We start from the raw sequence: 17,641 nt of genomic DNA on the forward strand, positions 1-17,641 counted from the left end.
TGTTTCTACGACATTGGGAAGTGAGAGAATTAGTGGCAGTGATGGAAATCGAATGATCTACGTGGGGGGGGGGCGCGTAACTGTCGACGACGCTCGCACGCGCGCCATTTATCGTAGCATAAATGTACTATGCCTATAATCTTCCCAGGAGTGTACTCAACAACTTCCCAAAGTTTCATGGCGATCGGATGAATGGTGTAGTAGCGCATAAAGGACAAACACACACACACACAGACAGACAGACACGCATACATTCAATTTTATATATATAGATAAGCTTCAGTAAAACTGCTGGCTCCCAGTTTACTAATTCAAGCTACTGGACTCGTCTCAAGTTATTCCACCATCATTACACTTTGGAGTTCAGGTTGGAGTACTGGCGTTACCGGTGACAAAACATCTATTTATTTCAAACATATCCTCATACGTCATTTGTGCCACTGTGCGACAGCTAAGCATAGCCCCATTATCAACACACTGCCGGGAGGGATTACAGAGCCACTCGTCACAACTATCTTGCAATTCCTGTGGTCTCCCCCACTTTGGCGTGCTCAGTTCAGCCGTTGCAAATATATACAGCACTCTCCAGAAGTTTGGAAGCACTGTATGTTTCAAGCAGCAAATCACTAGTCAGAAACATCTCTCCGGGGTTCTCTACCAAGAATGGAAACATACTTCAACCAAAACCTTAAAAACGGACCCACTATATGCCAATAGTATGCAAAGCAGTGGATACTTTAATGAGTTCAAAATTTGAAGTTAATTCCAGATTCTAAGACTCAGCTGGAAGACTGAACAATTTTTATTTTGTTGTTTGGTGCAATAATAATGTACATCCCATAGCATCGAGATTTTTTGATTACTTCTTCAAAATGTAACATTTTTTAATGGGCGTTTCTAAACTTTTGGAGGATTCTGTATTACAAGCTGTTCTTTCTTGCATTAATTTTTAATTACATTTCAAAGACAGAAGACAGGGCTGTGTTGCTATGAGAACTGGAGACAAAGCTGGATTATGGGATGTTATAGAGTGTGAAGAGAAAGCCAAGTATGTGTGCAAGAAGTTGGCAGAAGGAGTGATGCCACCACCGATCCCAACAACAACGGCAGAACCAACGTGTCCACATAATTGGACTTCATCAGATCATGCATGTTACAAGGTAAGGAAATCTGGCAATGTGTAAATTAAATTCTAAAACCATATGTTTTACTCTACCTACAAGCGGGCAAGTGCAATATCTCGCTCACCAGCGTGCGTTTTCACAACAATGCGAGGCATTTTTCTGGCAAAAACGCCTCCCATCACTTCAGTAAAGTAGCGATCCTCTGGCGCGGCTTTTAGCAGTGTTAGAGGATCAGCAAGTATTTCCCATTGTTTGCAACAATGGGCGATGCGTTCCAAGAAACATGAAAAGCTAGGACATACATTACTCCTGTGTATAACTTCATTCAAAAGCATGGGGTTCATATTTGTTTGAGTGTGAGGGGCGTGGCCTGACCACGGAGCAAGATGGCTGCATAGAGCTTGTGCTCCATCTCCACGGCACACTTCCAGGCACCTAACAGCCGCAATCTTCACAGAAAATGGGAAAACCTAACAAAGAAAAGATCGGAGATCACTCAGGGACCCCCGTCTCGCCCGAGGTCAGTCCGACATGCAGCGGTTCCTTAAGGAGAGGAGTGCCCGCTCTCCACACGCTGCAAGCAAGATGGCGCCGGCGGCTGCAGCGGCACTGTGCTCAGCGCAGGAGGGAGAGATTTCATCTGAGGGAGAAGAGGACGAGCCACCATCAAAGGGCTTCATGAGAGAACTTCTGGCAACTACCATGGGGCCACCGCTGGCGGAGTTAACAGCCATAAAAGAGGAAGTAAGAAGTATGGGGAGGAGGGTGGAAGACCTGGAGGGTTCCACCGCCAGCATTGTTAACCACACAGGAGACCTGGCAGCAGTGGTTAAAGAGCAACACACCCACCTCAATAGAGCGCTTATCATGCAGGAAGACTTGGAAAACAGGAGCTGGCGCAACAATGTGCGTATAAAGGGCCTGACGGAGTCCTAGGCTTCTGAGACACTACATAAAGTCACCATGGAGATCTTTGCAGGATTGCTGGGCGATGACAGAGCATCAGAGATCTCGATTGAGAGGGTGCACAGAGCTCTGAGACCTCAGCCAGCCCCGACGGACCCCCCAAGGGACGTATTGTGCAAACTTCTGTCCTTCCCCGATGCGGTTGCAGTCTTGAACGCGGCTCACAGCACCAGAAACCTCCAATATGAGGGTACAGATATCCAGATCTTCCAGGACCTCTCGCCAACAACCCTAGCCAAGCGCAGGTTATTACGTCCTTTACTGGATGCTCTAAAATCCAAGAACATTAAATATGCCTGGCTGTTTCCTTTTGGACTGGGAGTGACCCACATAGGAAAGAGACTTAACATTAGTTCCCCGGAGGACCTCCTGGGGTGCTGGCACCATCTGGGTCTGGAACCCATAGACCTCCCCAATTGGCTTCCCCTGCCAGAATTCCCAACTCTTCCCCACCTACATACACAGGAAGCCTGGCATACGGCTACGTCCTCAAAGTCTCCTCGTGGCAAGCAGAGAAAGAAGCAAAGAGAAGAGAATGCCACCAGCGACACCTGAACCCTGCAGACAACCGTCCTCTGTGATTAGGGGGATAGTGCAGCATAACTGAGCCTCCATGGACGACTTATTCCCCTCGACTTCCATGGAGACCCCTTCCTGGAAGAACCGATGGAGCTTGTACGTTGGACTTCACCGGTCGGACTATTGACCCTCACGGCTAAGTCGGTCTTTTTCTGTTCATAACTCCCAGAAGCGGGACTTTCCCCCCTTCCCATTTTTCTACTCATTTGCAAGTGCCTCCTTTGTGCCTCCCCCGATCAGGCAATAGTTAACACCTTTAGTTAATATTTTCAAACCTTTTTTTTGTCACCCCACATTTACAGCTGAGCTCCAGAGCTTTGTGGAGCTTCTCCGTGATACCATAATATCAGTTATTGCTGAAGCTATATTTTCCATACCCTCCTTTCCACACCCCATCTTCCCTAATCTTTCCCCTCCCTCCCCCCTGTCATATAACAGATAACATATTTGTTTGAGTGTGGTATAAGGATTGATACAGTATAAACCAGCTGCCTTTCAGGACACTAGGAAAGTTAAACTGAAATCCTCGCCAGGCCTTTGATATACATGTGGCTATAGGAAGTTCTTTCCTCTGATGGCAATATAGTTAGCTAGTGACAGGGAGATGCGAATTACCCCCCCACCGGTGAGGATCGGCACCTTGGATATAGCCAGATATGAATGATATTTTCTCAGTCAGCCGTATAAACACATCTACACACATTGAGCTGCGGGTCCCAGAACCCTCCCAAATGGCATATCCGCATACCTGGGTATCATTTTCGGTTCATGCTTGGTATCGCTGCGTTGATAAAATCATGACTGGAAATATACTAGGCATATATTCCCAATCGAAGGATCTACGGCAGAGATATGACCAAAATGGCAAAGTTTGTTTTTTCTACAAGCTTGACATACACCCCTCCCTTCTCTGAATGACATCAGAGAGGGCAGGGGGAGGTGTGTTCGGGGGACTCCTTTAAGAACCAGGGGTTCAGAAAGACAGATTGCCAGACTTTGGAGATACGCTACTGCGTAAGGCTTACCCATTTGCTTCAGTGGCTCTATGCAAATCAGAATCTTGGGCTGAGTATCCCAAATCTGGTACTATTCTTTATTTTCTGTACCCCTTATCTCCAGTTTGACATCCTTTTCTGTATATTTTTGTGTACATATAAATATTCAGCACTGCTAGTCTTTTTTAGAATAAATCTGCAATTTATTAGACAAGTCTTGTCCGTTTTAAAACGAACCATTACTTTGAAAATTGTGTTCATAATTCATAGTCTGGGTTCCAGCTTACCGGTGACATACAAGCTGGTGGTGGCAGCAGTAGCGCATGAGCATTGTAGAGTGCTGGAGACATTAGACCGACCAGGGAGTGATTTGAGCTTTCACTCTGTATGCGCGTAGGAGCCTGGGTAAGCTGGGTACAAAGACACCTGTATTCTAATGATTCTGTGCTTACAACCCCGCTAGAGTGATCAATCGAGGCTCTGCCTTGGCAATTGGTAGCGGGGAGTGCATTCGAATTAGGCGAACCGTGACAAATCGGCGACAGAGGCGGAATGGGTCGGGGTCTCCCCTCTCTTTTGATGACAGCGAGATTTGTGTGTCTTGAAATGCACAAATCTTGCACAAGTTTCTCCAGCCATGTGAAACCAGCCTTAAGTCTGTTTTTGTTGAGTTATGGTTTGGCTTTCACCATTATCACTACCAAAAGTAGAAACTTAAAACTTAGCTTTTATTAAATTATTCAAGCAGCAGAATACACAGAAATAGTAATCCATGTATTCTACAATACTGCGTTCCAATGGTGGGACACAAAATATCTTAGGTCAGTGGATAACCATTCATCCTGATGGACAACAGGTGCTAATATCTGTCATAGTACTCAATATAATATCTAATAATACCCAATAAGCCCTATGATGTCCCTGGGCCTAGACAGCATATACACCCTGATAAGGGTGACCCTGTAGTGGAACCTGCCTCTAAAAGCCCCATATGGCCTTAGAAACTGATACAGCAAACAAGACATGTATGAATCACAAATTAGGCTATCATGACAATCAGTCACCCCAAGATGCCCTCCAAGTTATACATCATTTCAAAATCAAAGAAGATCAAGGGGATGCCTTAATCAAATTACTGAGTCAGAAACAAGATGAATGTAATATCAAGGCGCTAAAGGAATGATGTGTAGCAGCACAATAATCCCACAAAAGCCTCAAAAACAATTAGTAGGGAATTAGTTAAATAATGACATTGTATCAATATGGACAAAGTATACCAAATAAACAGATCCAATACAATCTGCAACAGAAAAGCTCAGTGTAAACAGGGATATATTTCTGATAGAAGAACATCAATATCCCAAATATACTCCACATACTCCGACACATTTCCACCTTGCAATAACCAAAGGTTAAAATCACAGGAAGGGAACTATACTCACTGATATACTGATGCAAGAGGGCAGGCATATAAACCACAGAGGCAAGAATGCTAAATGAAGAAGCAAGAAACGCATGTGAGGACACTGATGAGACAGCCACTCACAGACCCCCCTTATACGGAGGGCGCTGGCTGCTTAGTGCTTATTCCTACACAAAAGAGTAAAGACAGGGTGTCAGACCACAATCATTGTTAAAAAGACCTGTATAAAGGGTCAGCCATTGATTTGCAGGAATTCTGCCATCCAATAGGTGGCGCTGCAGAGGTATTGTTCCATTTTCTTATTTGCATATATTTCCCTGAGGAGCTTGCATGGCCTTATAAGCCTCCTCACTCACCTTCTAGATGCTCTCCTTAGGGAGGGATGATACCGACTCATGACCTACAGTGAAACGTAAAGGAGCACCCAACAGAGTAACGCATAAGATTATCTTTTAAAGTTGATCATCTTACTCTACTAATCTTGGTATATCCTGAGCTAAAAGTAAAAGTGAAGGACACATCTGGACACGGCGAAGTGCCTACAGAATTTACTAGCCAATACATAAGCCAACGCCTCTTCTTCTATATCTTTGGTTTGCACACCCTTTTCTACTGTACAGTTAAACCATTTAGACTAAAATATTTTATACAATTTTATTTGTTTTTCCAACAGTTTTACTCTGCAGAAAATTATGATAAAAAGACCTGGTTTGAAGCGAGAGACTTTTGCAGAACTATAGGAGGTGACTTAGTCAGTATCACTGACAAGGAGGAGGAGGAGGAGGCAGTGTTAACAGCAATGAGGTAAGCAGGGATCCTGCTACAAATAACATGCGGTGCCATGGACAACATGAATTATCCAGGGAGAATCTGATCAATTATCTTTCTGTGTGAATGCACGCAGATAAATCCCTTCATCATTCAGTTCTGGATGTGTAAAAACTGGACCCTGATCTCTCTGTGTAAACAGGCAGTCGTTCATCTATGAACGACTGCCTGTTTACTGTGAATGGAGGTGAGCCAGAACAATCTCCGGCCTGCTCCTCCTCCGTTCACTCAGCGATGATCATTCCTGTTGAAAAGCACAGGAGAGATCATCACTCGGACAATCTGTCCAGCATCTACACCCAGCAGGTCGTCCTAAGTAAAAGGGCCCTTAAAGTGCATTTATACACACAGATGATCCCTCAAAATTCATCAGAAACTGACAGTTTTGAGTGATCATTTTGCATAGGGTACTAATGGTGTAATCAGCCCTTTAGTACTTCATGTGCATGTATTTAGAGAACAGCGGGTGGTCTGTTCTCTAAATACGTCATTATTGTTCTCCAGCGGGACAGTGGTGGTTAACAGCTGTTAAAGAATGTTATGAGTGCTGCCCGCGGAGAACACAGCATGCGGTCCGTCTTATCTTGTCATCCTAAGGAATGAGGATTTCATGTGGACCTGAAGTCAGCGATGAACGAAAAGTGCACAATAAGTTCACGATGGCACACATTTGCACACAACGATTATCACTCAAAAGATGGCTCTTGAGCGACTTTTGAGTGATAAACGTGTGTAAAAGGGCCTTTAGTAAAGCCAAGAGATCATGAGATAACAGCAATATCTCATGCTGTGACCATATATTGTGCCCTGAAGCATGGTGGGGATGGTGTTGTGAATGCCGGGAAGGCAAAACCTGAAAGTTCATGCCTGACTCTCCTTACATGAAGATATGGGGCTTTTTTTCAATAAAATTTTAAATGACAAATTTTTTCAAAAGCAGTTATTTTTGGAAGGTTCTAAGTATAAAGTACATAAGACGCATACAAAGGAAAATGTAAGCAATAGGTCTTCGTTAAAAGGTCACATGAAAAGCATTTAGAAATTTCAACAGATGAAGTACTGAATCTATTTAATGCCACTGATACATCCCAGAGCGCCCCTAATAGAATGAATTACTGGGACACGTAAATGAACCAACAAATGTTAAAGCCTATTGATAAAGGGGTATTCCCAAGATTGACCTCCATCACATATCCACAGGGTAGGTAATGAAAGTCCGATTGGTGGGGTTCTCACTGCGGTGTTCCCCACCAATCCCAAGAATTGGGATCCGATGTTCCCGTTTTCTTCTCACTGCAGGCCCATCCCCCCCCCCTCCCCACAGTGAAGAGGAGAATAAATGGAGCATTAGTCACTCATGTGCAGTGCCACTCCATTCATCTTCACTGGGGCTACTGGAGATAGCCGAATTGCTGAAGATAGCTGAGCACTTATTTTTGACTATTCCCATCAGCCCCATTGAAATCAATGGACAGCTGTCTCTGTCTGTTGCCCAGGAATCAGGTGACTGAGAGAGAGAGAGGAGTGGGACTTCGGGCAGCAAACAGAAAGCTGTCAAAACAAACATGTTCTTGTACGGACCCACTCAGATAACTGACAGGACAGAAGGGTCCCAGTGAGCACCGCTTGGCATTACAAGCAGAGACGCGCTGCCTGCCTGTACTTTTGGGGTGAATTAAAGGGGCACAAACGTTTTTGACAGCTTCTTCTCATCTAATAGCTCCCATGATTTCATTTACAAGCCGTGTTATCTGGGGGGACCTGATTATATGCATCTATTTTATTCTTGCAGAAGATATTATGAGGTCTTTTATAAGTCTGTCTGGACTGGTCTAGTGCGCAGTAATCCGGATGAAGGCTTCATGTGGTCAGATGGCTCCCCTGTAAGTAAGGACATGTTTGTGCTCAAAACAATTATCACTTTAAGGGCTCTTGCACACTGACGAGGGTGATATCGGCCGTGATTCAGAGCACAATATTGCCATTGCAGTCCTTCTGAAAACCTCTAGATGCGAGGCATTTTCAAAAGGAAACAGCCTTGCATCCCTATTGAGATGAAGGAATCCCCCATAGCGAGGAGAGAGAGGGACGTGGAGCTATAGGGGATCTCCTAGAGATCTCCCCATATTTGGAGATAGGGGGGGGCTAGATTCCTCTCTAACCAAGAGAGGGGGTGGAGCTAGAGGGATCCACCCTCTAGCCCCACCCCCTCACTTGGCTAGAGAGGAATCTCTAAGAACCCTCTCTAGCCCCACTCTTGGGTAAGCCCTCTAGCCCCGCCCCCTATCTTTCCCAATATAGGCAGATCTCTGGGAGATCCCCTGTAGCTCCGCCCTCCTCTCTCTTCTCACTATGGGGGATTCCTATGCAGTAAAACATTGCAAATGTGAATGAACCCGTTCAAAAGAATGGGTCTCATAATTATGCGAGATTTGTGTGTCTCGCAACTCACAAATCTCACACAATTTTCTCACCAGTGTTAAGAAGCCCTAAGGGTGTGTTCGTTCGAATATGGCAAATTTGCGTTGACTTTCCGCAGCTGAAAAAAATCTGCACTTTGGTGTCATGGCTCTAAGTTCTCTACAGGGAAGCTCTAAGTGTTAAAGGGGTTGTCCAGGGTTAGAAAAACGGCTGCTTACTTCCAAACGCAGCACCATTCTTGTCCATAGCGTTGTGTTTGGTATGGCAGCTCTGTTGTAGAGAACGGGAACTGAGCTGCAATACCAGACACAACCTACAGGCAAGAGTAGCGCTGCGTTTGTGAGGAAAGCAGCCATGTTTTTCGGACACTGGACAACCCCTTTAAAGGGCAAGGGTCTCTAATAAAATGGTCATTCAGTGTATATCTACTTTGAACAGGTCACATGGATTTGTAATAATGTTGTGGATTTTACTCATGTTATTTGTAGCTGATTAATGATAGTTTACATTATTTTAAATAGTTGAGTTATGAAAACTGGTACCATGGCCAGCCCAACAACCAGATGGGCCAGGAGTTCTGTGGGGTGCTGTTTGGCTTTAGAGCAAGATGGAAGGACATACACTGCGATACTGCTTTAGAATGGATTTGTGAGCTAAGAAAAGGTACTTTACATACTTATCAAAGTGAAAGCTAATGTTCACCTATAGATATACTGTAAATATGGTGTAAGCCAATGGCATCCTGAGTCGGGAAACTCAAGAGAAGTTTCAGAGTGGTCCTCTACCACAATACAACATTAAGCTTCCTTCTTACGCGGATTTTTTGCATTTTTTTTCTTTTGCCTTGTAAAAAAACACAATAAATTTCGCAGTGTGTATAAAGGGCCACTTTGGTGAAAACACATTTTTCTATTCCTGCCCCCTCACCTGATTGGCTGTCACACTCTGGAGGTCTCCTCTGTATATTGCAGTGTAGCTCTCTGTCTGCTAATTACCAGGCACCATCTTCATGGTGAGATTTTTTGGTTTCGCTTTCACATCAGTCCCATGATGCATCAGCACAGCATTGGCTAGAGGCTTTACCATTTCTGCCTGCCAAGGGAGAGTTTAATTATTTTTTCTTTGTATATTCACTAGAGATGAGCGAACGTACTCGTCCGAGCTTGATACTCGTTCGAGTATTAGCGTGTTCGAGATGCTCGTTACTAGAGGCGAGCACCACGCGATGTTCGAGTTACTTTCACTTTCATCTCTGAGACGTTAGCGCGCTTTTCTGGCCAAAAGAAAGACAGGGAAGGCATTACAACTTCCCCCTGCGACGTTCAAGCCCTATACCACCCCCCTGCAATGAGTGGCTGGCGAGATCAGGTGTCACCCGAGTATATAAATCGGCCCCTCCCGCGGCTCGCCACAGATGCATTTTGACATAGTTCAGGGAAAGTGCTGTCTTGCTGGAGTTGCTATAGGTAGAGTGTTGGGAGTTATTTTAGGCTTCAAGAACCCCAACGGTCCTTCTTAGGGCCACATCTGACCATGTGCAGTACTGTTGAGGCTGCTTTTTGCAGTGTTGCACCTTTTTTTATTTGTATATCGGCCGTGCAGAGCATTGCGTCCTCAGTCTGCAGTAATTTTACAGAGTATAGGGCCAGTAGTGCTTAGGCAGGGACAGTGAAAAAGGTGAAAGACATATACTGTCTATATAGGCAGTGGGCTTTTCCCAAAAAATTTGGGAAAAAACATTCTATTTGGGCTGCCTGTGACCGTCCTGAGTGTACTGCGTCTCTGCTGGGGGTAGTAGTCCTAATTAATACGCAGCCAGCTAAGTGTTACAGCAGGCTTGCACAAAATTCTTTCCTGGCTCTGCTGTGCGTTCCGTAAGCGAAGTCAGCCTCCAACCACAGGCCAATAAGCGGCACATTTAATTACAGCGTTCTGTTTCTGCACTACTGGTAATACACCATGCTGAGGGGTAGGGGTAAGCCTAGAGGACGTGGACATGGACGCGGGCGAGGACGCGGAGGCCCAAGTCAGGGTGTGGGCACAGGCCGAACTCCTGATCCAGGTGTATCGCAGCCGACTGCTGCGGGATTAGGAGAGAGGCACGTTTCTGGCGTCCCCACATTCATCTCACAATTAATGGGTCCACGCGGTAGACCTTTATTAGAAAATGAGCAGCGTGAGCAGGTCCTGTCGTGGATGGCAGAAAGTGCTTCCAGCAATCTATCGACCACCCAGAGTTCTGCGCCGTCCACTGCTGCAACTCTGAATCCTCAGGCTGCTGCTCCTCCTTCCTCCCAGCCTCCTCACTCCATTACAATGACACATTCTGAGGAGCAGGCAGACTCCCAGGAACGGTTCTCGGGCCCCTGCCCAGAATGGGCAGCAATGGTTCCGAATCCTCTCCCACTGGAGGAGTTTGTCGTGACCGATGCCCAACCTTTGGAAAGTTCCTGGGGTCCGGGGGATGAGGCTGGGGACTTCCAGCAACTGTCTCAAGAGCTTTCAGTGGGTGAGGAGGACGATGATGATGAGACACAGTTGTCTATCACTCAGGTAGTAGTAATTGGAGTAAGTCCGAGGGAGGAGAGCACAGAGGATTCGGAGGAAGAGCAGCAGGACGATGAGGTGACTGACCCCACCTGGTTTGCTACGCCTACTGAGGACAGGTCGTCAGAGGGGGAGGCAAGTGCAGCAGCAGGGCAGGTTGGAAGAGGCAGTGCGGTGGCCAGGGGTAGAGGCAGGGCCAGACCGAATAATCCACCAACTGTTTCCCAAAACTGTTTTTTCACTGAGAGTGCAGACGACCGACGAACAGTGGTGTGCAACCTTTATCGCGCCAAGATCAGCCGGGGAGCCACCCCCACCAGCCTCACCACCACCAGCATGCGCAGACATATGATGGCCAAGCACCCCACAAGGTGGGACGAAGGCCGTTCACCGCCTCCGGTTTGCACCGCTGCCTCTCCCCCTGTGCCCCAACCTGCCACTGAGATCCAACCCCCCTCTCAGGACACAGGCACTACCGTCTCCTGGCCTGCACCCACACCCTCACCTCCGCTGTCCTCGGCCCCATCCACCAATGTCTCTCAGCGCACCGTCCAGCCGTCGCTAGCGCAAGTGTTAGAGCGCAAGCGCAAGTACGTCGCCACGCACCAGCATGCTCAAGCGTTAAACGTGCACATAGCCAAATTTATCAGCCTGGAGATGCTGCCGTATAGGGTTGTGGAAACGGAGGCTTTCAAAGGTATGATGGCATCGGCGGCCCCGCGCTACTCAGTTCCCAGTCGCCACTACTTTTCCCGATGTGCCGTCCCAGCCCTGCAGGACCACATCTCCCGCAACATTGTACGCGCCCTCACCAACGCGGTTACTGCCAAGGTCCAGTTAACAACGGACACGTGGACAAGCACAGGCGGGCAGGACCACTATATCTCCCTGACGGCACATTGGGTGAATTTAGTGGAGGCTGGGACAGAGTCAGAGCCTGGGACCGCTCACGTCCTACCCACCCCCAGAATTGCGGGCCCCAGCTCGGTGGTGGTATCTGCGGCTGTGTATGCTTCCTCCACTAAACCACCCTCCTCCTCCTCCTACGAAACCTCTGTGTCGCAATCAAGATGTGTCAGCAGCAGCACATCGCCAGCAGTCGGTGTCGCGCGGCACGGCAGCACAGCGGTGGGCAAGCGTCAGCAGGCTGTGCTGAAACTACTCAGCTTAGGAGAGAAGAGGCACACGGCCCACGAACTGCTGCAGGGTCTGACAGAGCAGACCGACCGCTGGCTTGCGCCGCTGAGCCTCCAACCGGGCATGGTCGTGTGTGACAACGGCCGTAACCTGGTGGCGGCTCTGCAGCTCGGCAGCCTCATGCACGTGCCATGCCTGGCCCACGTCTTTAATTTGGTGGTTCAGCGCTTTCTGAAAAGCTACCCACGCTTGTCAGACCTGCTCGGAAAGGTGCGCCGGCTCTGCGCACATTTCCGCAAGTCCCACACGGACGCTGCCACCCTGCGCACCCTGCAACATCGGTTTAATCTGCCAGTGCACCGACTGCTGTGCGTCGTGCCCACACGGTGGAACTCTACGCTCCACATGTTGGCCAGGCTCTATGAGCAGCGTAGAGCTATAGTGGAATACTAACTCCAACATGGGCGGCGCAGTGGGAGTCAGCCTCCTCAATTCTTTACAGAAGAGTGGGCCTGGTTGGCAGACATCTGCCAGGTCCTTGGAAACTTTGAGGAGTCTACCCAGATGGTGAGCGGCGATGCTGCAATCATTAGCGTCACCATTCCTCTGCTATGCCTCTTGAGAAGTTCCCTGCAAAGCATAAAGGCAGACGCTTTGCGCTTGGAAACGGAGGCGGGGGAAGACAGTATGTCGCTGGATAGTCAGAGCACCCTCCTGTCTATATCTCAGCGCGTTGAGGAGGAGGAGGAGGAGCATGAGGAGGATGAGGAGGAGGGGGAAGAGACAGCTTGGCCCACTGCTGAGGGTACCCATGCTGCTTGCCTGTCATCCTTTCAGCGTGTATGGCCTGAGGAGGAGGAGGAGGATCCTGAAAGTGATCTTCCTAGTGAGGACAGCTATGTGTTGCGTACAGGTACCCTGGCACACATGGCTGACTTCATGTTAGGATGCCTTTCTCGTGACCCTCGAGTTACACGCATTCTGGCCACTACGGATTACTGGGTGTACACACTGCTCGACCTACGGTATAAGGAAAACCTTTCCACTCTCATACCCGAAGAGGAAAGGGGTTTGAGAGTGATGCTATACCACAGGACCCTGGCGGACAAACTGATGGTAAAATTCCCATCCAACAGCGCTAGTGGCCGAAGGCGCAGTTCCGAGGGCCAGGTAGCAGGGGAGGCGCGGAGATCAGGCAGCATGTACAGCACAGGCAGGGGAACACTCTCTAAGGCCTTTGACAGCTTTCTGGCTCCCCAGCAAGACTATGTCACCGCTCCCCAGTCAAGGCTGAGTCGGCGGGAGCACTATAAAAGGATGGTGAGGGAGTATGTAGCCGATCGCACGACCGTCCTCGGTGACGCCTCTGCCCCCTACAACTACTGGGTGTCGAAGCTGGACACGTGGCCTGAACTCGCGCTCTATGCCCTGGAGGTGCTTGCTTGTCCTGCGGCTAGCATCTTGTCAGAGAGTGTGTTTAGTGCGGCTGGGGGAATCATCACGGATAAGCGTACCCGCCTGTCAACCGACAGTGCCGACAGGCTTACACTCATCAAGATGAACAAAGCCTGGATTTCCCCAGACTTCTCTTCTCCACCAGCGGACAGCAGCGATACCTAAACAATACGTAGGCTGCACCCGCGGATGGAAGCATCGTTCTCTATCACCATCAAAAACGGGGACCTTTTAGCTTCATCAATCTGTGTATTCTATTCATCCTCCTCCTCCTGCTCCTCCTCCTGAAACCTCACGTAATCACGCAGAACGGGCAATTTTTCTTAGGCCCACAAGGCTCAGTCATGTAATTTTTGTAAACAATTTTTATACGTTTCAATGCTCATTAAAGCGTTGAAACTTGCACCTGAACCAATTTTTATTTTAACTGGGCTGCCTCCTGGCCTAGTTACAAATTAAGCCACATTAACCAAAGCGATTAATGGGTTTCACCTGCCCTCTTGGTTGGGCATGGGCAATTTTTCTGAGGTACAGTAGTACTGTTGGTACACCAATTTTTTTGGGCCCTCGCCTACAGTGTAATCCAATTAATTTTTTGCCCACCTGCATTAAAGCTGATGTTACATCAGCTGTGCTGGGCACTACAATGGGATATATTTATGTACCGCCGGTGGCTTCCTGGGACCCACCCATGCCGTCGGACCACATGGACTTCCCATTATGGAGATGTACGTGCCTGTGTATACTTATAAAAAACTCGAGCCTGACTGGGGCATGCAGTTTGGGCTGAAGCCCACCTGTATTTAATCAGACGTTAGCTCTGCTGTCCAGGGCACTGCAATAGGATATATTTTTGTACCGCCAGTGGGTTCCAGGGAGCCACCCATGCTGTCGGTCCTCACGGACCTCACATTAGGGAGTTGTACCTGCCTGTGTCTATGTATTAAAAACCCCGGTCTGACTGGGGCATGCAGTGTGGGCCGAAGCCCACCTGTATTTTATCTGACGTTACCTCAGCTGTGCAGGGCAATGCAATGGGATATATTTATGTACCGCCGGTGGCTTCCTGGCACCCACCCATGCTGTCGGTCCACACGGAGTTGTAACTGCATGTGTCCACTTCTAAAGAACCCCAGTTTGACTGGGGCATGCAGTGTGGGCCGAAGCCCACCTGCATTAAACATGACATTACCTCAGCTGTGATGGGCAATGCAATGGGATATATTTATGTACCGCCGGTGGGTTCCAGGGAGCCACCCATGCTGTGGGTGCACACGGAATTCCCATTGCGGAGTTGTACCTGCCTGTGACTGTTTATAAAAAAACGCGGTCTGACTGGGGCATGCAGACACCTTGACAGGATGAATAGTGTGTGGCACATAGGTTCCCCATTGCTATGCCCACGTTTGCAGCTCCTGATGGAGGTGGCACAGGATTGGATTTCTCATTGCTTCTGTACAGCATTGTGGGCCATCTCCCCACCCCTTTTAAAGAGGGTCGCTGCCTAGCCGTGCCAACCCTCTGCAGTGTGTGCCGGCGGTTCCTCCTCATGGCAGACGCACTTATAAATAGACATGAGGGTGGTGTGGCATGAGGGCAGCTGAAGGCTGCGCAGGGACACTTTGGTGTGCGCTGTGGACACTGGGTCGTGCGGGGGGGGGGGTTGGGCAGCATGTAACACAGGAGAAGTGGCAGCGGAGTGTCATGCAGGCAGTGATTGTGCTTTGTTGGAGGTAGTGTGGTGCTTAGCTAAGGTATGCATTGCTAATGAGGGCTTTTCAGAAGTAAAAATTGTTGGGAGGGGGCATTCTTGCCGGTATTTTGGCTTAATAGTGGGACCTGGGAACTTGAGATGCAGCCCAACATGTAGCCCCTCGCCTGCCCTATCCGTTGCTGTGTCGTTCCCATCACTTTCTTGAATTGCCCAGATTTTCACAAATGGAAACCTTAGCGAGCATCGGCGATATACAAAAATGCTCGGGTCGCCCATTGACTTCAATGGGGTTCGTTATTCGAAATGAACCCTCGAGCATCGCGAAATCTTCGTCCCGAGTAACGAGCACCCGAGCATTTTGGTGCTCGCTCATCTCTAATATTAACCTGAATGTGCTACTGCCCATAAGTATACATTCAGGAGGATGAGCTGTGATCTCCTCTATTATAACTGTGTGGCAGGAACTGGGTGATCATCATCAGTAAATGTGACAGGCTTGTCTGTATCTCCCCTCTAAGCGGTTTCGGTGGTAGGTGTATGTAACAGCATCTGAGAAAACGACTAGAAATTGAAGACATAAACCCAAGTAAATCTGAGCTGGTTAGAATTCAGATCACATGACCGTCTGAGGAGGAGTGCAGGAGTCTCGGACATAAATAAATAGCTAACCAAGGTAACACTCGCCGACTTATATATACTGGGGGTATACCTATATAATGAATGAATTAAAAAATCACTGGAGTGGCCCTTTAGCAAACCTTTTTTTTCTTGTGGTTTGTTTTTAGTCATATAGTCAAAATGTTTTTTTTCTGCCATTTTTCATGTCCTGTAGAGAAGCTTATATACTGGAAGCATTCTGCAGTTAGAAACCAGAACTAAAAAAAGTCACCAAAGGGGAAGAAAAACGGTACACATAAAATAACATTGTATCGCATTTTAGATTTCACGATTTTTTTTTGTCAAAAGAAATAAAGTACATTTAAAAATGCCAGAAAAATCACTGCAAAAATGTAGCATTGAAAAAAAAAGCGTTCCTTTGGTAGAACGTCATTGTAGTTTTTGATGTAGTTTTTTAAGCCAAAACCAGACATGAATCGAACAGGAAGAAGTAGAAATCCTCCCTTTATATTTCTATTCCTTTTCAATCCACTTTTGTCTTTGTCTAAAACAAACTATGTGAAGAATTGATACAAAAACTGCAGCGTTTTTTGCTTTTTTTAAATATGTGAACCCACCCTAAAGGGGATCTGGCTTTGAGTGCCATCATTAAAGGGGTTGTCAAACTTTCTATTGTAATATCAGCTTCTCTATAACATAAAATACCAAATGAGCTTATACTAACCTCTCCCGGCTCCCTGCTTGTCTCCTGCCAGTAGTTCTGGTTCTCTTATGTTGTGTTTACAGGCTGCAGCAACCAATGACAGAACTCCATGATCACTAAGCTCTGTCATTGGCTGCTGCAGCCTGTAAGCACTAGCGTCAGAGCGAAGACCTGGAGCTGTTGGTGGGTGAGGAGCAAGTGAGAGACGGGAGAGGTGAGTATAAGCTGTTTTCTTATGCTGTGGCGAAGCTGATTTTATAATAAAAATATAAGTCCGACAACCCCTTTTAAAAGGCTTTCTATCCAGAACATAAAAGTACACATATCACAATCCAAAATTTAGAGGTCTACAATGATAGAACCCAACCTTATTGCTTTTCCTGTATTGCAGACAGTTACCACTGATTTAGCATGCTCTTGTCTGATGCTTATCAGGCACCATCTTGAGAATGGTATTTGTCTTTTACTTTCACTTTCAATCAATTCCATGATACATCAGCACAGTATTAGCTAGAGGCTATACTAGTTCTGCCTGCTGGGGGGACAGTTTAATTATTATTGATACCTTCTATATTCACCTGTATAAGCTACAGACCATAAGTATACAGTCAGAAGGATGAGCTATGATCTCCTCTATTATAACTGTGTGATCATCTTTAGTAACTCTAACAGGAGTGCCTGTCGGCAGTTTTTATGTGCTATGTCCATGCAATAGCATCACACAAACTGAGAATATGACTAGGAAATTATTAATTCATAACCCCAAGCAGATCTGAGTTGGTCAGAACTGAGATCACATGACCATCTGGGAAGAAAAGAGAATGGGAAATTCAGATACAAATGGATAACTAACCAAGGTAACTCTAGCTCACTTATATATACTGGGGCGATAGCTATATTTTGAATGGAAAAAAAATCACTGGAGTGGCTCTCTAACTAAGAAGATAATGGAGAACAAAAAAAATGATATACCGTATATACCGGCGTATAAGACGACTTTTGAACCCCGAAAAATCTGCTCTGCAGTCGGGGGTCGTCTTATGCGCCGGTAAAACAAAAAAAAAAAAGTGTAAAAAAAAAAAATTTTTTTACTCACCTCCCACGGCGTTCTGTCGCGCTCCGGCAGGATGT

At 47.1% G+C, this 17,641-nt stretch overlaps 1 protein-coding gene across 3 annotated transcripts in view; it reads left to right on the forward strand.

The window, feature by feature from the left end:
- Positions 1 to 17,641, forward strand: part of LOC136586788 (macrophage mannose receptor 1-like) — a 135,861-nt gene that overhangs the window by 54,494 nt on the left and 63,726 nt on the right. For all 3 annotated transcript variants that reach the window (XM_066585013.1, XM_066585015.1, XM_066585014.1), the window contains exons 12-15: positions 967 to 1,160; positions 5,761 to 5,891; positions 7,708 to 7,798; positions 8,858 to 8,999. In XM_066585013.1, the coding sequence (XP_066441110.1) occupies positions 967 to 1,160; positions 5,761 to 5,891; positions 7,708 to 7,798; positions 8,858 to 8,999 (558 nt within the window). The remainder of the gene's footprint in view (positions 1 to 966; positions 1,161 to 5,760; positions 5,892 to 7,707; positions 7,799 to 8,857; positions 9,000 to 17,641) is intronic.

Source organism: Eleutherodactylus coqui, chromosome 12, assembly GCF_035609145.1.
Source record: "Eleutherodactylus coqui strain aEleCoq1 chromosome 12, aEleCoq1.hap1, whole genome shotgun sequence".
Lineage (NCBI taxonomy): Eukaryota > Metazoa > Chordata > Amphibia > Anura > Eleutherodactylidae > Eleutherodactylus > Eleutherodactylus coqui.